This window comes from Cheilinus undulatus, linkage group 21, assembly GCF_018320785.1.
Source record: "Cheilinus undulatus linkage group 21, ASM1832078v1, whole genome shotgun sequence".
In the NCBI taxonomy this organism is placed as follows: Eukaryota; Metazoa; Chordata; class Actinopteri; order Labriformes; family Labridae; genus Cheilinus; species Cheilinus undulatus.
In genome coordinates this window covers 36,882,218-36,903,951 of record NC_054885.1, presented here as the reverse complement: position 1 = coordinate 36,903,951, position 21,734 = coordinate 36,882,218, and the positions used below count along the sequence as shown (strand labels likewise).

The window sequence follows — 21,734 nt, the reverse complement described above, 5'->3', positions numbered from 1 at the left end:
GGGCCCCCACTTTGGCTGGGCACCAGAAAACTCTCCCATTTATCCCCTTATGGAAGGCCTTGTCTGCACACGACTATTCTTAATTGTGCCTGGCTGTGTTCAGCCACCTTCAGGTACAGTGGGGGTCCCCGGTCTCTGGCACCTTTATTTTGGGGGTTGCAGGATTAAAAGGTTGAGAACCACTGGACTAGAGAACAGAATTCAACCTTAAGGCAATGAAATGGTCTTGCTTCTATGGCTCATAAATCAGATGGATACTGAGTGGCATGCTGGTGTATTCATGTCATTAACATGCCATTCCTTTCACCTGAAGCCCCGCCCACTCCCATAAATAAATAAACATGACGTCTCTGTTGAAGTCTGTCTGCATATCAAAAGGCCGAGCTCTACAATAACTGTCCTGTAGCACTGATTACATAAGAACCAATCACATTCAGCTCGCCTTTTTCTCCCTTAGTGACTGGCTGCCAGCCATACAGCGGCATCACTCCCATCATGCACCGCTCCAGCGAGCTGATGTCCCAGTTTTAACAAAAACGCAGCAGTGGGATGAATTAACGCTGTCACCCTGCAGGTCCTAACTGCCACAGATACAAACATCAGCCACAGAGCAATAATACTTCAAAGACAAAGTGTTATTTTTAGAACCACTCCTGTTTGCAGGAGCCTTTAAAGCTGTTTCTAATGCATTCATATTCCTGGAAATAACAATAAGTCTAATTCACTCTGTTTAAAGTAGACGATCCCTGCTTTATGAATATTCATGTCATAGATTTTATGATCTCCTGTGACTGCTGCAGTGGCGGAAAACACAAGTGTGCATATTCATCAATGGATAAAGAGGAGGATGTCTGAAAACAGAGATGGCCTTGTCAGATGCCTACTCAAATTTGCCTACACGCCTGAGCTTATCAAAGGAGCTCTATTTTTAACTGGATCCAGAGCCAAAAATCCTCCATCTTCAAACACGACCAACACAGCCCCAAGCACACACCCAGGAAATGGGATTAAGCTCATACTATGGTCTACTTTTGATGGATTTCTTTGTTTGTGCAACAGTGAAAAAGCTTAAACAGAGAGAGATCATGGATCAGTTAATATTTATGTATTAAAAAATAAATATTCAGCTTGAATTCTGCAGGAATTACTCTGCATATTATCGTCTAATCATCCATTAGCAAGCTTTTAGACTGGACGCACACCCTTTAAGGTCAAAAATGACAACAAAAACATCCGTCTCTTTGGGTTTTTGTGTCAGAAAAGATGGGACATTATTTATCAAACACTAGGCCTGCTCCACATGTGATCATTTAAAACTCGTGGCATCAGTTATCAGTCTGTTTTATGTCATCTGAACCTGACACTGAGGAAAAAACAACACTAAGGGACCTCAAACTGTGATATTTAAAGTTCACATATACATGCCGTACCTTGAGGCTGGTGTTAGACCTCAGCTGTGTCGAGTCAGTGAACCTCCAGCTCTCCGTGCCGAGGGTCTCTGATCTGACCTGGGGGTCTGGGGTGAGCAAAGACGTACCGGCAGATGACGGGAAGATCCCCAGAGAAAGAGGCCGCTCTCTCCTGGAGGGATGAATCATATGGAGTCAGGATTTTTCTTGCAGGTGTTTTTGATATACAGGTACATTTTAATCTACTACTGTCATCTGCTAAAGTTCACATTAATGTTTAAAATCATTAACAAGCAAAGAAAATGGACCTTCAGGAAATATTTCTAAGATTCTTTGAACCTTTAATGACATTATGGACTGTAGATGGTGGGATATTTACAAGTCGTCTCATATTTCTGTTATAACTGGCCCATCAGTATGAGGTCTGCAGATTTCCTCAAGAATAAAAATGTGGCCAGTTAGAGAACCTGAGTAGTGTGTTAAATCACAGAGAGTCGGATAAAATCAGAGAGGGGTCAGGGGTCCTCTAGGAAATTTAGAACATCCAACTCTGAATTCCTTAAATTATGGAGGATGTTTATGTAACCTTTTATGAGAGAAGATGATTAAAATTGTATAAGGCTGTTGGGAAAACAAAGCTTGAATAAGGAAATGTCTTAGTATGCCTTTTAAAATCTAAGACCTCTTACTGGTAAAATCTGACTTTTTATGGCCTTAAATTTCAAATGTGTAATTTAAGGCTATTAAAGACTTTTCAGGATCTGGAGGACTCTTGAGTATAAATCAAACATCTAAAATAAAGTCCTAGGCCTGCAACAGGACCTTACCTGACTCGGCCGACCGCGCTCGTCTCTGAAGTGTCACTGATCTGCTGCATTTTGATCCTCTCTACGTGCTCCATGTAATTGTGAATCATCTGCAAAGGTCAGAGTGATCAAACAATCGTGTCATGAGTCTTGTTATTGGTCAGAATAAGTGGGTATTATCCTCCTTATCCCTGCTCTCCTCCTCACCTCTGTGTGTCTCTGATGGAGAGAGTTGTATTCCTTCTTCAGCTCCACTTCTCGTTCTTCTAACCTGCCGACTGAATCAGAAACAACATTCAGGTCAAAGTTGATGACCTCCTGCCTCCAGGTGTTTCCCTCTGTGTCTGAGTTTGCCTTCTTTCTGCACCTGCAGCTTCCTGGTGGGTGGAGTCTGCCTCACCTGGGCAGACGTGGTCGGTTCCTCAGGTGTGTAAGGCCCGCCACGCTATCTCTGCTCACCAGTGCTGCTCGGCTCCTCATTTCATTATGTTTTTTTCTCATCTTAGTTTAATTCCTATTTCATTATGTTGTTAATAGTTTAATTACCATCTTAAAATAAAACAGTCTTTTCAATGAAGCCCCCCTTGAGGACCTTTACTTTGAACACAGGACTGGTGTTTATCTTCTCATAACTGAAGAACAAAAAGTGACGTTTTAAAAAAGTTAAGCATTTTCCTTCACACCTTCTTGATATTTTTAGTGACTAGTAGTTTCAAAAGAACATATAGAAGAATGAGTATTCACTATTCTAATTCTTCACCACTAGGGAAATACTGGGACTCAGCTGAGCAGCTTATCTCACTCTGATAGGTTTCAGTGTTGTTACAAAGTGACAAAAACACCTAATCCTCTGTTAATGCGTCAGATCTAGTCTAAGCCACACAGTAAGCTTCTGCAAAAGGCAGATTTTATACACAAACATGGGTACTATCAGTTATAACAGGTTAAGATTCTGTGATCTGTGATCTTAGAGGTCAGTGAGGGTTTAACAATGACCAGAGATTTTATTCTGCAGGCATGAGTCATCAGAATATGAAGACAAGGTGATGCTCTAAAGTCTAAAATAATCCTGCAAGGAGGAGCTGTTGTGTGACACATAAGGACATAGTCAATAAAAATTAAACTTTAAAAAATCTCTATTTGTTGTCTAACATAAGAACAACACTGTAACAGCTGTTCTGCTCTGTGTGGGAGTCACCCATTAAGATCCATTTAATAAAACAGAAATCTGCTGGAGAGTAAAGAGGCTGAAACGTGTGTCGATTAGAAAATTATTAACCCTTGGAGGGCGCTGAGGCCTCTTTGCAGCTGTTTTGGTAATTTTTTTTCCTTTTTGATTATTTTGACTGTGTTAATGCTAACAGTATAAATATGGAGGGTCAGTGTTTTTCCAGTCAATTTTGGATTTTAATATCAGAGCCTGTAACGAGTCAATAACAAGCTCTCTGCACTTTTGTATGCACTCAGGCTGCTAGTGCCAAAAATGACCCATTGAAACCACAATTTTTGACCCCTCAGCCATTACAGTAAAATATAAAGCATGCATTTTATGATATAAAACTTAATCCAGGATTTTTTTCTTTTTTCCAAATTTTTCTGTTTTCCTGAAGTTACTCTTACAGCAATTTATTAAAATCTTAGATTTTTAACAAGTTATAATGCAAAAATGCTAAGACATTCATTTTTAACATAATGAAGGCTGTGATAATCCCCTCCAAGCAAATATAATCTGCATGTAGTAAATAAAAATATTACAATTTTGTGGGGTTTTACATAATAAACATCATATTTTTTGCAGTAAAAATTGCTTTTTAATATTAAATTCCCCAAATTAAATTAATATTTGACATTTATGATCAGGTCTGATATTGATAAAAAATGTTACTTTTTTATGTATAGTATTTTTACTACAATTTTTGTTTGGCGCCCAATTATGGCCACAAACACCCTGAGTGTAAAAATTTAGCAGAATCTTAAAATAAAGAAAAAAAATGCATTAAAATTAAAATTGCCGCTCACTATTAACAGGACAAAAAAAAAAACATCAAGGAAATTCAATTTGTATGTAGTATATGAAAATATTTATTTATTCTTTGTATGTTTTACATTATAAACATGATGTTTTTTTAACTTAACCTGGTCTTTCAAGGGTTAAATTCCCAAAAATAAATTCATATTTGATCATTCTGATCAGATCTGGTCTTGCTTAAAAAATTAATGCAAAAAAGTTGTGTTTTTCCCTGTTTTCCCACAGGGTTACTATTATGACAATTTTTTAAAGTGTCAAATTAAAAATAATAATAGTTTTTAAATGTGTAGTATTTCTATTTCTATTTATGCTTGGTGTCCTATATGGTATCCATTTGTGTCCATGAGCACCCAGAGTTTAACAGTTATTTTATTAAAATACTGAAATTTAAAAAAATAAAATACATAAAAATCAAAGTTGTTGCTTATTGATGAAATATTCAAGGCTGGGATAATCTGCTTCAAGGAAATCAAGTTTGTATGTCGTAAAAGAAAAATATTTCCGTTTTTGTTTTAATTTATGTTTTAAAAAATCAGGGTTTTCTGTGCTTTAATGGCAATTTAAAGGTTTAAATTCCTAAGAAATTAATCTAAATTTGATATTTATAATCAGGTCTGATCTTGATTAAGAAATTAATGCAACAATAAGATTTTTTTAATGTTAAGTTTTTAAAATCCTACAATGGAAAAACTAATAGAAATGCATAAAAAACAAAGTAGTTATTCATTATTTACATAACAAATTATTTGATAATCCCCGACAAGAAATCCAATTTGCATATAGTACTTTTTTTTAAATCATTATTCTGTGTGTCTTTTTAATATAATAACTTTCAGATTTTTTTGCACTTAACTGGCATATAAAGGGTTAAATTCCTTGGAAATGAATCAATGTGTAATATTTATGATCAAGTCTGTTCTTAAGTAAAACATCTGTATTTATTAAAATAATAAAAGAAAATATTAAGTATGTGATTTTTGGCGTTATTTACGTATGCTGTCATTTTGAGTCACAAACACTCAGAGAATTTCTTTTAGGCCAGCTGAGGGTTAGTCAGAGGGTTAGTCAGAGGGTTAGTCAGAGGGTTAGTCAGAGGGTTAGTTAACTGTTGGGTCCTTTTGCCTGGTTTATCCAGTCTATCATGCAGAGGCCACATGCAAATATTGATGATTACAGGAACAAGTGTCTTTGAGATTTTAAAAAATCAAATATACACAGGAGTCCCATGTAGTAAAATCTATGTTAAATCCACCTGGATCTCAGTCTGATTACAGTGGGAAAATAAGCAATGAGGAGTTTTGTGCCAAATTAGAGGCTGTTTCTGCAACCAACCCATCAGCATTGCACCAAAAAGAATAGCTAGAGATCTGATCTAAACTTCGTTTCCAGGCCTCTGGTTTTCGTGGCCCTTTAAACTCTGCAGTAGCTGTGGACTCTGTCCCATGATGCCTCAGGACACAATCATCCATGCTGCTGCCACAGTCATGAATGAATGATTTACTATTCACTGGGAGCGTCAGAGGTTTACTGGAAACACATGACAAGCAGCATGTGTCCCGATTCTCAAATCTAGAGGTGAATAATGAAAAATCTTCCAGACACATCAGACTCTGAGCTGCTGCTGTTTGCCTCCTAATGCTTCTGTGAACAGACTCTCAGATGGAAGAAATTCATGATGGCAGCTTTGTGTGAATGAATGAGTCACTTTAAACCAGCTTTACTTCTTTACTAAACCAGACGCTGGGAGAATTTCTCACCAGACAGACAGTAAGAGCCAACCAGCACACTTTCCCTCCCCTAATCCACCAATAAGATGGGCGGTAATGCACTGTCGCATTAGGAGGATGGGAATAACAGAAATCCTATAATCCCATTACTGTTACCCCACAAAGACGGAGGAAAAGTCGGAGAGTTTGAGTGTGTGTGTGGAGGGAAAGAAGGCAAACGAGCTGACAGAGACGGAAACAAGAGTGGATAGATGAACAGTGGCTATGAGAGTGAAAAGGTGGACCAAACTACCAGATTTAAGTCTCAAGTTAATATCAGTGTGCACTCTTATGCTCACTCTGGTCTGCGTAGTTCCTGATCTTCAGTTCCAGTTGTCTAGAGTGAGACTCCATCCGGTCCACGTGGTTCTGCAGGTCCTTCTTGTCCTGTTCATGGGTGTCCTCAAACTCGATAAACTTCTGCTCAGGGACACAGAGACAAAAACAAAAGGACAGCGCTCAGTCAGACTCATTTTTCCTTAGTAGGGTTGACATGAGGGGCCCAACAGGGCCCCGTCTGCTCTGATGTTGTCAAACTTAGATGTGCATATTGCTGGCGTCGGGCCAAAACCTTGTATCTCTAAAATCCCCGCTTTTCAAGAAATTTTAAGAAAAACGGCATGTCTTTTAATTAATTTAGTACTGATTGGTCATAGTCAGAATCTATGACACTTTAAAATTGGTTAAAACCCACTGACAAATGTGAAGAGTGACTAAAAGCACTGATTAATGAAAAATAATTAAATTAAAAAAAACAGTGAGGCAAGGTTTTGGGCCAGAACCAGGGATATATTCTTTTTAAATCATGATAAACATAATGAATAGCAGCAAATAAGGGCCACCAAAAAAAAAATAAAATATTTTTTAAAATTAAAAAGGATCCATTCATTTTTTAGCACAAAAAAAAAAAAAAATTTAGGGGAAAAAAAATAATTTTTAAGATTATAAAATCATATATCTACATGAAAACAAACTCTGAATTTTACAGTTTAAAAAGTTAATTTATGAGAAAAAAAGTTAAAAATTTCTTAGTTGAGTAAGTCTGTTTTGACATTAAAGACTCAAAAATGTTAAGTTTTCAATATGATAAATCTATAAAAATGTAAATTCAAAATTTATAGAAACCAAACTGAAAACTGTGGTTATATATTTGACATTTTTTTTACCTTATAACCTCAAAAATTCAAAGCTTTGATTCATATGCAGTTACGACTTTAACAGTAAAAAAAAATTGGGTTTTTTCCTCTTTCATTAACAGCTTTATAAACATGAGAATTTCATGTTTTTCTTGAAAATTAACAGATCATGTTTATTATTATTTTCCTAGAGTGGCCCTTCTACAACAGTGATATTTGTCGTATTAATGGATCGTTTAAATAGACCTTTAATTAAAAACAAGTGTATGGGGGCCTATTGTGTTAGGATTTTGTCAATAAAAACATTTAAAACTGATGTGTAATTTAAAATATAATAAATAAAATAATAACACTATAAGCCCTAAGCACCCAATACTGAAAGATTTGTTGTTTTAATTTTCACTTATTGCAGAAAAACTTCTCCACATGGTTTAAGTTGCATAAAAAACAGAAATACACCTCAAATGTTATTGCAGTGAGTAAAGGTTAGTCTGGTATTTTTACAGGGCTAGCAGTTGTGATACAGGAAACACAGAGATTGTGATTCATTGTGCATCATTTTTGGACACTGACCTCATCAGCTCTATAGTTGACCTATTATAACTAAAATTAATAGTGGGACCCTTTCAATGTGTGTGTTAGAAAACAGCAAAGACCACGTGTCTGACTGTAAAAGCAGAACTGTTTCTGGATATAAAATTATTTCTGATTCAGGACTTCAGGGACAGGAAATGACTTATTCCTTTAACTTATTTCATGAGGAAATTCAGGGTCCTCCCAGTTTCCTTCTTGTGTGTGTGTGTGTTTGTGTCGGCATCCACATCCTGTCCAGCTGAGAGCCGGGGCCTTAATGTGGCCGCCGTCCCTCCTCTGGGTGCATGAGTCTCACTGTGCTGGGATGTTACATGAGTCAGGGCTGCCTTTAGTACTGAGCTAGCAGCTGAGATTTAAAGACTCTCATAAAGCAATCCTTCCTTCTAACATATCATTAAATCCTGTGTTTGCAGCAGACTGAAAGAGAGCAGCACTGGGTTTTCATTTGCTTCTGACAATTAACCAATCAAATTCATCTCAATAACTGCAATCTAAAAGTATGAATCAATCAGGAGAAGACTGATGTGTAGGGTTTTAAATTAAGTGTTTAGATGTTTTTAGAGCAGAAATGTAAAGATTTCCTCTCCTCTCCTTCTTTTCCTTTTTAAAATAAAACTGAGCTTGACCATTTAGTTTGATTCTGCTGTGGTACAAAAACAAACATCTACGAAATTCACTTTTCCCTCTGGGACATTGGATGTGACGAGCAAAATCATCGCAGCATAACTTGGCAAAATACACAACCAAGATTATATCTGTGCCTTGGAGGCCTGGAGACGTTCTCTGTCTCACTACAGGAATGAAGACGGGCAGATAAAATCTAAATAATTACAACAGATGGGTAGATAAAGGTGGTTTGAAAATATCTGAGAAACAGGAAAAGGAAGAAAATGACACATTATTGATCTGAACATCTGGTGTGATACCTAAGACTAAGACCAAATCAATGACTTTACACAGCCATCAGTATCTGATATCTACTCCTTAGTGCAGTTCAAAATAAAGCCAATAAGCTAAAGTAGAAAACAAACTACACTAACACTGGAGGCTACGATTACGAAGTGTTTCAGATCTCTGCAAAAACCACAAAGCTGGGAGTTGAGAATGGGTCATGAAAAATGAAAGCCATGAAAAACAAGGTAAAGCACTGCAGCAACACAGACAGTGGCCTTCTACATGACAGGATGCTAGAAACAACAGCTGAGGCCAGTGTGTGTGCCAGCCTAAACAAAACATCGTATGATGCTTTACATTCAAATGTGTATCAGTCATGCTATGCAGCATACTGTGGCCAGCCATGTTTCATGGTGAACCATTTTACTTTCAATTAAACAAAAATCTAGACTGCAATTAATCAACTAGCCCAAAAAGGAAAAGGCTAAAATTGTGCACAAATTATCTTAGACATTCGCCATTCACTGACGCTACAGACAGCCGGACATTTGACCAGGACTGTGGGGCTGAACTGTTAAAGATTATTTACCTTAGACCTAGGCGGGACTCTTTACTGCTGCCACCCACTACTGCTGGATTTCTGGCCATTACTGCCCGCTCCTATAGCGTGCCGTCCACTTCCACCCACACCCGTTATGTCAAATCCTGCCCACATCCTGCACAGACTCTGACAATCCATGTTAGACGTTCAGAATAACAGACAGTGCTTTTAATAAAAGGCAATATTGATATGTTCACTTAAGCCCCACCCCAATGAAATTTCCTCTCTGAAAATCCTTGTCATGAGTAACGGTGCCACACACGGATAAAAAAAATCCGCTGAGAGTCTCAGACTGTTTTAACTCCTGGTTATGGCTTACTCATGGTAAGGTCAAAGTAATATTTACCAGCCTCATTTACACATCATTTCTTTTAAAGTCACACAGAGGGGAAATTGTGTCCTGATCTCTGGAAAGTCTGTGCTTCCCGAAAACTGCAGCAAACTTCCATCAGCCCACAATGACAGTAGGCTAATCTTTACTCTATTTGTGCCGTGCTACTACCATTCTTGTTATGAGATGCTTAATGCAACAAGGCAAGTTTGCATGGAAAGGGGATTTCTTTCCCTATAATAACTGCATAATGGCTCAGCATCTCTGTGAGCTGGTGCAAATGTGTGGCAAAAGGCCAACAACATAATAACAGACACATTAAAGCTGTGCCTTTTGACTTAATTACAAAATTTTAGTGCATGCATTTTTTTGTGGAGCTTTGACAAAGCATCACACAGCCCACCTGCCATGTGATGCTGGCCACACAGACACAGAGCCATTGACTGATTCTAACAGCAACATGTGGCACATCTCCTGTATTATCTTGCTTAATATGAGCATGGAGAAGTGCTTAAAAGAGAGCTGGCTTTAATCGGAGATAGTGGAGCTGGTGTATAATCTCATCAAAATACGTTTCCCTGTGGGCGTGTTTCATTTAAGTCCAGTTGTTTTCCAGCTCTGTCACTTACTCTTATGATCTTGTAGCAAATGAAGCATGTTCAACTCAAGTGCGTTGTCATTCCTAGCTACATCCAGCAACATCCAACCTCAGAAGTAAAAGGAATGCAGCAGTTTTTGTTTAAAGGATTGAAGCTTGTTTCTCTTTCATCCTGAGGCTTGAAAACATGTCTTAAGAACTTAAAATTTAGGTCTGGAATACATATTTAAATACCATATAAGCTAAAATGAATCTTAAAATATCAGCATATCCAATATCAGCAAAAATCCGATGTCCTGCGTCCCTGCTGATACTGTACTCCACCCTGGTCTCTGTGTTTGATACGTATGATATGCTGGCCCATAGTATATTTATGTTTTTAAACTGCATTATAAAGTAAAGCTAACATGCTGCAAACATAAGGGAGTAGAAATGTGGGTGTTTCAGCTCAATATGTCAGCGTGGCACATAAAATAAATCACAGTTAATCTAAGCAGTAACAGATCTAATAAAAAGTCAAAGTATGAAAGCTCGAATATTAATCTGGAAGCTGCCTTCTTAAAGAAGTACAACCATTTCGCTTCTCATTGACTGGATTCTCAGTTTGTGACACCAGGATTTAACCCTTAAACTACAGAAGTAAAAAATGAAATGAATGCATGTGGGAGACGTTTCCTTTCTGCTCATTTCTGACAAAAGATCCCATGACCTGGAAGTAACACCACCCTCTCCAGCAGCCTCCGCATGGCCCCGCTTACTCCTCCTCAGGGTGTGGACAAAGACTCTTCCCCAGCTGTCTGAATGGACGTCCATACCTGACACCACACCACAGAGATGAATGATGCTACACCGTTGTGATTGTGTTTGTGATTCTGGCTGTCACACCGCCTCAGCGTCACTGTGAGTACAGAGGGGTCTGACCGTCCACAGCACGCTTGGCCCGCGTCCATGCTGCCCCGAGTCAAAGGAAGAAGCCGGGACAGACGGTCTGAGTCACGTCACATCGGCCTTCATAAACACGCTCGGGGCCGGGAGGCAGCAGGTTTACACATCTAAACCACATACCCACACATCGTAGGCATTATCCAACTCTGATAAATAAATAAACAGAAAACAGAGTCTGACTTCTGTGCAGAATAATTCAGCAAGGAATTAGATTTTTCTACAAGATTCTAACTTAAATTCATTTTAAAAAGTTCATACTCTTTGACACTTTCTGATTTTAGTATCCACGTTTTAATAAAGACACACCTCCCCCAATGTTTTGGTGGAAAAAAATCCTGTGGGGATATACGGTAGAAGCACAACATGATTAAAAATCACAATGGCTGCTTTTTTCAATATCATTCAGCTGTAATATAAAGACAGGATTCAACACTCTTTATTCCTTATTACAGTCATATTTGAGGTAGGAGAGCATGCCTGGCACCGCGTTAAATATTGACAATGATTAAATGCTGACGGTGCAGATTCAATCACACAAGCACCAACAGGAGCATCATAAAGGTCGGTTTAAATAAAGCTGCTGTTGAATGGATGCGGGGAGACATTTAACACTTTATAGTGGCATAAATGAGCTAATCTTTAATCCTACTGACTGACTCTATCTACATCTTGTTTCCCTGCGCTTATTCTAAACTTATGTTTCAGTGGCATCCCAAAATGCTGAGTCACTTCACCGACTGTTTCTCCACTCGCACATGGCTCCAGTAAATCTGAAGTGATATCCTTGGAGATCTTCTTAGTCATTTTAAGGAGGTTATGTGTTGTTTATTGAAAGAGGGAATCATTCAGAGCACAGAGCTGTGATTACAGAGCAGGGTCGTGTCTCTGACCGGACTACTGAGTTTAAAGAAAAGTCGATATAAAAATGAGGTACAGAGTAAGACAGAGTTGTGTTGATGTAGTTTAAGATAGTGCTGATTCAAACCACAGCTTCATCCACTTTCCAAATGTTGCCAATGTTTCTGTGCAGATCAGGCAGTGTTTTTATCGCTCTCTCTCTTTTAGTTAAAAACATGACTGAAGATCACGACGTTTCTGTATGTTTTGTTATCATTTAAATGGTCAGTGCCAGGGATGCATGATTTTCTCAGCAGATATCAGTGCTGACTAGTGCTGGGCAACTAATCGAAAATAATCAAAACCGACATTTGGAGCCTCTAACACAGGGGTTCTCAACCTTTTCGGCCCGGGACCCCAAAAAAGAAAGTGTCTGTGACTGAGGACCCCCACTGTACCTGAAGTTGGCTGAACACTACCATGCACATTAAAAACAGAATTTAAAAAAAAAAAAAAAAAGCTAAAATGGGTTAATAAAGGCGGGGAAAGGTGATGAAATTATATTTTAAAAGTAGCAGAAATGGGATAAAAATGCCAAATAAGACAAAAGAGGCAAAAAATAACTACAAATGGTTTAAGTGGCAAAAATGGGCATATTAAGCGGTAAAAGGAGATTCAAAAGTGTATGAAACAGCATTAAAGTGGCAAATATAGGTGGACATTTGGTGATATGGGATACAACTGATATAAACTGGCAAAAATGGGCATATCAAATTGTGACATGTGGCTTATAAAGTGGTAAAAGGGGTTAAAATTGGCAATAATGTGTCAACAGAGCCAACAATAGGCAGAGAGTGGCAAGATTTTGTTTGGAAGTGGCAAAAACAGGCAGAACAAAGTGATGGAAAGGGTTTAAAATTGACAAAAAAATGGTTTTAAGTTGCAAAAACATGTTAAAATTGGGAAAATTGGTGGGAAAAAGTGACTTAAAAGAATTGATTACAATTAGGCAAAACTGGCATGAAATCACAACAGTGTAATTAAAAAATGTTCTTAGTTTTTTTTTAAGGCATCTGGAGACCCTCTCTCAGTAGCTACTTTCACACTGTCTCTCTTTTCCATGTCTGTTACGCCTTCGTTCCGCAACGCCGTTCTGTATGAAAGCGACCGTTCCACAATGGGGGGTCAATCCCGCCCCACCTCTGATCCGGATCGAGAGGCAGTATTAGAGCTGTAACAGACTTTTCCGCAACGCATCTGAAAGGACATCACGGCATTCCGCAACAGCGAGTGTGCGCTGCTGTCTCCATAAACGGGAGATTTATAAACCAGCGCGGTTTAATCAAGCGGCATTTCATTGGAGAAAACAACAGCGGGATAAAACAAAGAATAATGTGGATTAACTGGAGAGACTGTGAGGTTAGAGAGCTGATCACACTCTGTACAGGAGAGGAGAGAGCAGACACATCTCTGCTCACAGCAGCGTCTGAAAAGTTCCATGATGTGTTCAAGTGAGCTCGGTACTCTGAAGTTTCTGACCTCCAACTTAAATAGTGCACTGTGACACCGCTTAAAGTCGGACCTTCAACTCAGAAACATGGAGGAAAAAAAGTCTATTGGATCTAATCGATCAAAATGAATGTTCGTGTTATTTTTCTTGTATTTTATTTAGAAAATACAAAGTTTTGAACCGAGAAATCCAGAGTTTCGAGTTTCATTGAAAGCAGCAGCTCGGGCAGCAGCTGCCATCTGATCACAGGATGCCGGGGTGTGTGTGTAAGCTCGTGCGTGCACGGCTCTGTTAGATCTTTGTGCGAATTGCTCGTTGCGGAACAGAGACGGGCATTCCTTTTTGCCTTTATCGTGGAATCTCTGTGTAAAAACGGCTAGTGTCTCGCGACCCTAAATGGGGTCCCAACCCTAATGTTGAGAACCCCTGCTCTCACCGACGTTAACCTGCCCTGTCAATTATTTCAATGTTTTTCCTTGTAATTCTCTGTTCACTGATGCACAACCCCCTAAAAAACACACTACTGGCTGTGTCGTCATGTGATGGCAGCCAGGTCTCAAACATCGTGCAGCCTGCCAGAAACCCAAAGATGAAGTCACATGACACTGTCCCCTCCAGTCTGCTAAAACTCAAAACACAGAGACGACTACGCAGCGCAAGCACCAAAGTTCTTTTCCACTTTTTATATAATAGTATTAAAATAATTTGTTGTTTGCAATAAATACTTTCTACTTTTCTTGGAAAATGTGACTTGAAAAAATACTTTCAGCTTATGTATAATTTGATGTCAATAAATAACCATAAATTGTTAATCTGTGCATGATCCTTTCAGCTATTTGTTTTTAAAAATATACAAATATTCACAGCACAAGCAGAGTCGGGGTGGGGGGTGGGATAATCGTAAATCAATCTTAATCAAGGTAAAAAGTTTAGTTAATTGTGATTTCAGTTTTTGCCATAGTCGCCCAGCCCTAGTGCTGACATATACAGCAGATGTGAATATCAGCTATAGGTACGAATACGTTTGAGGAGTTCTAGGCAGGACCACTACATTTATACATGTATGTTTTCCAGTATTTTATATGCCTACATTTATAAAAACCATTTTAGTCGATACCGATATGTAAACGTAGTTCAGATGTAAATCTTCAGTCCTTTAAAGTTTAAGGAATCAAGATTAACAAATAGAAAGACTTAAGCAAACATAGGTCTGCTAATCCTGCCTGACACTTCAGTAAAATGTGCATACATATGCCTGATATTTACAGCTAATACTTACATTACTGTGAGGCAACAGTGCTAACCCCTGCACCGCCGTACAGACCGTAGAGAGGATGTTAAAGTTTTATGTCCTTTCAAATGTGTTTCAAAACAATAAAATCCCCATTATTTTGATAATCAGTGGTATCAAACAGCACAGACAGTTTATGATCTTCACTGACATTTTTAACCAGAAGAGAGAGAGCGCAGAATGCACAAATACAGCATTTCCCAAAGAATGATGCAGAACCTGGGCGGTAGGGATGCTCATTCCACCCTGCCTCATTCTGTGCATCCATTGTTTTGTGTTTCAGCATCAAAGACAGTGTTCATCAGCAGTGCATTGTATTAAGACACTCAAACAATATCACACGCCATCTGGAATGTTCCAGTCAATTCCATAAATCTGTATATCATAGCAGAGGATCTGAAGGGTTGAGTGCATGAGTACAGGATGGTAGTGGCAGCAAGACCCCGCAGAAAAATGCTGAAACCACAGCATAAGACACTTACCTCAATCTGTGTATTTACAGGAGGAATGCACTGTCTCTTCCATGCATCATTGGTTATTAGTATGCAAATATATTTTTGGGTGCCTGTTAATTAGCATAGGTAGCTGTGTGGGAAAATCTGCAAATACATCTGCAACAAACAGAAAGTTGGGTGAAACTGACAAGAAGCAAGGGATTTAGCTTGTGTCTTGTCAGTTCTAACCTACCCAGGTGGACTTTTTCATTTCTCCATTCCATGAATGTATTTTACATTCATCTGGGAAAGCTCCCATACACAGAAGGGCAGGACTTTTCAGAAAGTTCTCAGAAAGCGAATGCAGGAACTTCCTGTCTGTCACATTTATGACGGACCAATCAGAGCGACAAGACAAATAACACTGTGCACATGAGCTTCTCTTGAGCTGACAGGCGACCGCTGCTGTAGATTCTTAATGCCGGAGCTTCTCTGTGACGCTAAAACACGCTAAAATATCTTCTACAAAATCTTTCAGTGTGGCTCCTTGCTCTCGTTTTAGAAGAAATGTGGTCCGGTTCCAATTAAACTGCTGCTTTCCTACAACTACTGTACATCCGAGCTAATAGCTACCACAGCAGTGACCACACCTGCACCTGTAACCGACCTGTAAAGATCGCAAACCAATACTGAAGCAGACCGAGAGAAGAGCAAGAACATCTCTTCTGTCGTGAGAAGCTTTAAGTGTTGTTTTTAATTCTTTATTTCATGCAGAAACCTGGTCAAGTTCTGGTAAAGTTAACACAAGGGTTTTTCCTTTATTTTCACCACTTTCACCGACTCTTCCAAATGTTGACAACATATTGGTCTAATTTAGACAGTAGGAGTATGCTTGCATTTTTTAAAGATTAAAATTTAGAAACTATTGCACACTGAGTGTCTTGGATCTCTGCTTTTGTTGGTATTAGGGAAATTGGATTTTTGCCGATATCCAGTATGCCGATATTTACAGATAAGTTTGAGTCAATACTGATATTTAAATATGTTTTACATAACTAAAAGTTCAGTCCTTTGAACACAATTTTAGGTATGAGGATGAAAAAAGAAACAAACTTTTTCCTTAAAACATAATTTAAAGTTTAAAGAATGAGAATGAATCAAAAAAAAGATCTAAACTTACACAGGTCTGTTGGTCCAGCTTAAAACTCCACTAATCTATTAGTATTTATGGCCAAATTTTACAGTCGATATCTGCTGAGAGGCACGGCCAAAATATCAGTAAATGTTATCAGTAAATGTTGGCAAAAATTTTGATATCTGCTGATACCGATATCTGGCCGATAATATCCTGCATCCCTAGTTGGTATGGTATAGTCCTGCACAATTTGGTAATAATTTTTCTTTGCAATTGCAATAATAAGTTCAGAAATGGTATGAGTCGACTTGCTTGGTTATCAAGGAAATTCAGAGAATAATGAGAGATTTGACGTGTCTCAACTTGAAACATACATTTAGTAGCCTTAAAACATACAAAACCTGAAATTTTTACACTGACGCTTCCAAAATAGCAATACCCCCCAATTAATAAAAGTTTTTCCTTTAATAAAAATAAAAGCACTTGTACAATGTGCAAATGAAGTGGCCCTACTGTACTTAATACAAAAGTAATGGCGATTATATAATTGCACAGTCTGACATGGCGTTTTTTACTGCAGTATGGTTAAATGTGCAGCACTAGTATGACCATCATTCTATATGAAAATGTTCCTTTTGCAAAAATACAGTTATTATTCCAGATATAATATATTGTTTTTAAGTCCCAGTAAAGTGAGATTCAAACTGTGTGTCTAAACACACTAGATATGTTGGAGTAAGGTTGATGTAAACATGTGGAAACACCTAGATCTACATGTAACTGAAGTTCAGATTTGGACAGTTAGAAAGTTTTTCATCTCTTCCTGGCTGGGTTTTATTTGGGCAGGGCAAAGATCTGAGCACATGATTATGTCATTAAAAGTATCAGAATGGAGAGATTTGTGCCAGAAAACAGTAAATTTAATCCTCACGGGATTGTACTTCTTCTGAGTGGGCGTGGCTTCAGCTCACTCAACAGACACGCCCACAACATCCTAAAGCAGATATTACAGCCTCATTTTTCATGATTTGAAGCTTAATTTGATAAACTTAGAGATGTTTTTCATGTCTCAAATTTGGCCTGGTGGTTCATGACACAGTTGCCAGTCATACAAAAAAACAAAAATATTTTTTTTTTCATCACTTTACGGGGACTTTAATATGTATATCTGGAGCTACCTCTCTATAATTTGCTTGATATGAAGACATCTGGAGGTTTTTGAGGGTACTGGACCCTGCTGTTAAGTCAAAGAGCTTCCTAGAGGACTTTTTGGATGATCACAATCTTTTTCTTTGCTATTTTATTCCATTTAGCCCTAATCTACGTCCAGAATAAAGGTTTTAATCATTCAGAGTAATTTATTCGTCATACTTAATACATGATAATTATCAGTTTACATGGATATGTATGTGAGTGGTTATTTAATCAAAAAAATCCAAACATGGTCCGTACAGCCCTTGGAGCAGACAGTGGTACTACAAAGAGAGGGGGCCATAGCAGCCATGACTCTGCCTTGTTTACATCTCCTCTGAGCTCCACGGGAGGAGGCTGCTGCTGTGAACACGTGTACAGGTTAATTCACGGCTACAGGGATGAGAGGAGGGCTCAAACAGCTGAGGCAGACCTCAGTCCTTCTTCACAAAGGATGCTGGCGACCATCCCGTTTCCCAGCCCCATTGAACCCACCTCCTCTGCGTGTTTCCTCAGCGCTTTCTCCCGCTCGTACTGGGTGATGAGCTGCTCGTTGTCCTCCTTCAGCAGCTCCAGCTCCACTTCGTGCTCCTGGTTCTCCGCGAATACCGAGTCCAGGTTCTCCAGAACAGCCACGACCAGCGGCATCAGCTCCTTCACCACGTCCTCGTCATATTTACCGATGAGCCGCTCGAACTCGCGGTAAATGGAGTTGGCCAGGCCCGATACCCGCTCAGACATCATCGCTGATGTCCCCGGGTCGTCCTGGTACACCACTCCGTCTTCCAGCTCCATTTTTAGTCCTCTCCCTCACAGCTAGCTGGACTAATGTGGGTTATTCCCTTTCACCCGCCACTATGAACACCGTTACCCGCTTAATTTAAAGCAGCGTGTCTTCAATTAACCGTACACATTGAGAATAATTACACGGCAGGACTATTACGATGTAAGACAGGCTACGTGGATATCTTCCTCCTTTTCCCTCACTTGTCCCATGATGCATTCAGGTGCCCTTCCAAAGCTCCGAATTTCTAGCTTCACTACAGGCCCACACTCAAACATTTATTTCTGCTACATCTTTTTCATTCAAAATACAAAATTAAATTCCCATAAGTCACAAAGTAACTAATGTCGATCAATGGCATATCATAATCTTAATAAGTTATCCTAAGCTTCTCATTCCGTCGTTTTTGTGTCGTTACTTTCGAGATTGGAAGATGTCCGTAGATCAGTGAAGGCGCCATCACAACAGCTGAGTTGTTGACCAGATCACGTGATGACGTCATATCATGCCAACGACGTAAGATTATTTGCACTGACAGGCCGACAGTAGACAGTCTTACATAATTATTTTCCATATTAATGGGTGAAAATCACGACTAGCTTTATTTTTCTATTATTAATATTTTATTGTATTTTAAAAAAACTTCAAACCAAGCTCTACAGTGCCCTAAAGTAGACAGAAATTCAGTTATTTTTTACAATATTTTAACGTCCGGCCCGAGAGTGTAGTTTTATTTCTCTTTAGTATGATTGTTAGAGCCTTACATAATATTTATATAAGCACACATCAGTTTGACAGACTTGTTTAAAACCTAATTTTAGCTATCAGAGACAATACATTGTGTATATCCTACATTAATAATCTAAATACACACGTGGACAAAACTGTTGGTAGCCTTCTGTATAAGAAAGAAAACCCCACGGTGGTCACTGAAATAAATAATATGGTTCAACAGGATAATCTGTTATAACAAACTAATAAATCCGGCCTGGACAAAAATGATTGTACTCTTAATTTAATATTTTGTTGCACATCCTTTTGAGGCAAACACTCAGACTGCATGTTCCAGCTCCTTACACAGATGTTCAACAGCACTTAGATCAGGGCTCATAGAAGGCCACTTCACATAATCTAATGTTTTGTTCTTAGCCATTCTTGGCTGTTTATAGCTCTTTTTTGGTTCATTATACTGTTGGATGACCTATGACCTGTGACTGAGACCAGGCTTTCTGATACTGGGCAGCACATTTGGCTCCAGACAGTCAATGCCTTCTCGACTTTTATGGCCATACTGTCTTTTCCATATCCCCCTCCAATTTCACCCCCCCTCTCTAACTGATCCTGTGTTATGTTGTATCACTTGTGAATGAGTTGCTTCACAGTGGGAATAGGTTGAACCAGGCTCGAGTCTTTGGCGCCCCCTGGTGGTGACAGGCCACCAAGCAGCTGCATAGAAGTGAGGCACAATTAATCTAATCCAATCACAATCACGATGTCAGGCTGTGCAATTACATAATCCCATAGAAGGTCGCAATTCTTGTTGTTTTCAGTATTATTTAAAACATTTATAAAAATGCCTGCAGAAAAGCCTTTATATTCACAATAGAGACACTATTACACCTTGTAAATGTACCTTTATTTTCACATTTTTTATTTTTTTATTTTTTATTTTTTAGCTATTTTGGAAGCAGGACTGCTTAAACTCCAGCCTAGAGTCTCCAGGCTTTCCATTTTTTATGCTTCTTGATATTTTAATACACTCATCCAGTAAAATCACAGTTGCACATTATTACCAAAATTGTTCAGCATTTCTGGCAAACTTGTTTACCAAAGTCAAATTAATCTTGCTTAAATCTACAGATATTCATGCTAATTAGGCAAGTTTATGATCACCATATGACTGATAACACAAGACTGAACAGAAAAACGCACATTTATTAACAAAGCTAACTTTACAATGAAATAACACAGCAAATCATCTTAATTCCCATTCCTGATTAAATTAAAAGTTGCTCTCCAGCTTGGCACAGCTGTGGTGCCATATAGATAGATAGATAGATAGATAGATAGATAGATAGATAGATAGATAGATAGATAGATAGATAGATAGATAGATAGATAGATTTTTCTCAGCCAACCAGTGGCGATCAGTCAACATCATGGAAAGTGACATAACTCCATCCAACCAATCGGCAGTGACCTAGAGTGTTTTAAACTTCCTGTTTACTTGAGAACTCGAAAAATGCAATTTTACGTCTCTTTTGGTCCCAAACAAACGCCCCTAAAATCAAAACTAACCATGGTAAAATGATGAAACTCACACATTATAATGGTCAATAGTGCTAAATGTCATGATGGGTTTGGCTTGAATAGGGTTTCTAGCTATTACTGAAATGTTAGCATGAGAAATAAAGGACCCATATTTGGAAATACACCTATTGAGGGGTGTAAAATGTTCATTATAACTCATTATAATGCAGGATAACTGTAAGCGCTTCTCTTTGCAAGTGCCTGATCTTTTTCAGTATTATTTAGCCATGCATTTTATGCATTTATGATTTGAACTTTTTGATTGCAACAGCTGATCTGCGTACGGGGTTTTGTTTTTTTTTGTTGTTGTTTTTTTTTCTTTTTTGATGTTTAATAAAAGAATAAAACTCACAGGATCACCTGCTTTAAAACTGGAGAGGTTGAAATTTAACATTAGATGTCTCCCTCTGTCATAGATTAACGGGAGAGATGCTCAACTTTCTCAGCTGCAGATACACACAGGTGACTAATGGGAGGAGATATTTCACTAGTTCATTCGTCATGGACAGCTGCAGATCTAACAAATGCTAAAATACTGTAGCCTATACACTACAGCTTAAAGTTTGGGATCACTTGGAATTTTTCTTCTTTTTCATGAAAACACTCTTGAAATTAGTCTGAGTAGGAAATACAGCAAATGAACTGGACATGCTGACACAAAAACGATTTTAATGAAAAATGTTCTTTAAACTTTGCCTTCATAGAATAAAAACACCTTTTAAAGCAATCACAGCCATGCAGACCTTGGGCATTCAAGCTGTCAGTTTTTCAAGGTAATCTGATGAGATTTCCCCCCATGATTCCTGGAGCATCTCCTATAAGATGGAATGGCTTGATGGAGTCTTTTTCCATGTTAAGCTGCTGTGCTGGCCACTCCTAACCTGACACGCCAGATGGATTTGCTTTACACATCCATCTGGGAAACTTCCGTTTCCGTTTGGGAAAGGGCAGAGCCTTTTAAAAAAACTAAGAGGGTGATTGGATGAACGTTCTGTCTGTCACATCTTTACGGGCCAATCAGAGCAACAAAACAAGTGATGTCGCCGCAGCTACCGAGGTGGACCGGGCCGCTGCCTAGGAGAAAACTATAGAAAGCTGCATAACGCGACCATGGTGACTGCAGACATGTAAGT

At 38.6% G+C, this 21,734-nt stretch overlaps 1 protein-coding gene across 5 annotated transcripts in view; it reads right to left on the bottom strand.

Moving 5' to 3' along the window:
- spag9a (sperm associated antigen 9a) overlaps nucleotides 1-18,493 on the bottom strand; it is a 55,046-nt gene extending 36,553 nt beyond the window's left edge. For all 5 annotated transcript variants that reach the window (XM_041778319.1, XM_041778320.1, XM_041778321.1 and 2 more), the window contains exons 1-5: nucleotides 18,003-18,493; nucleotides 6,310-6,430; nucleotides 2,423-2,493; nucleotides 2,237-2,325; nucleotides 1,431-1,581 (exon numbers count right to left, since the gene is read on the bottom strand). In XM_041778319.1, coding sequence (XP_041634253.1) covers nucleotides 1,431-1,581; nucleotides 2,237-2,325; nucleotides 2,423-2,493; nucleotides 6,310-6,430; nucleotides 18,003-18,302 — 732 coding nt within the window. In that variant the 5' untranslated portion in view covers nucleotides 18,303-18,493. The remainder of the gene's footprint in view (nucleotides 1-1,430; nucleotides 1,582-2,236; nucleotides 2,326-2,422; nucleotides 2,494-6,309; nucleotides 6,431-18,002) is intronic.
- Between the last annotated feature and the right edge of the window lie 3,241 nt (nucleotides 18,494-21,734).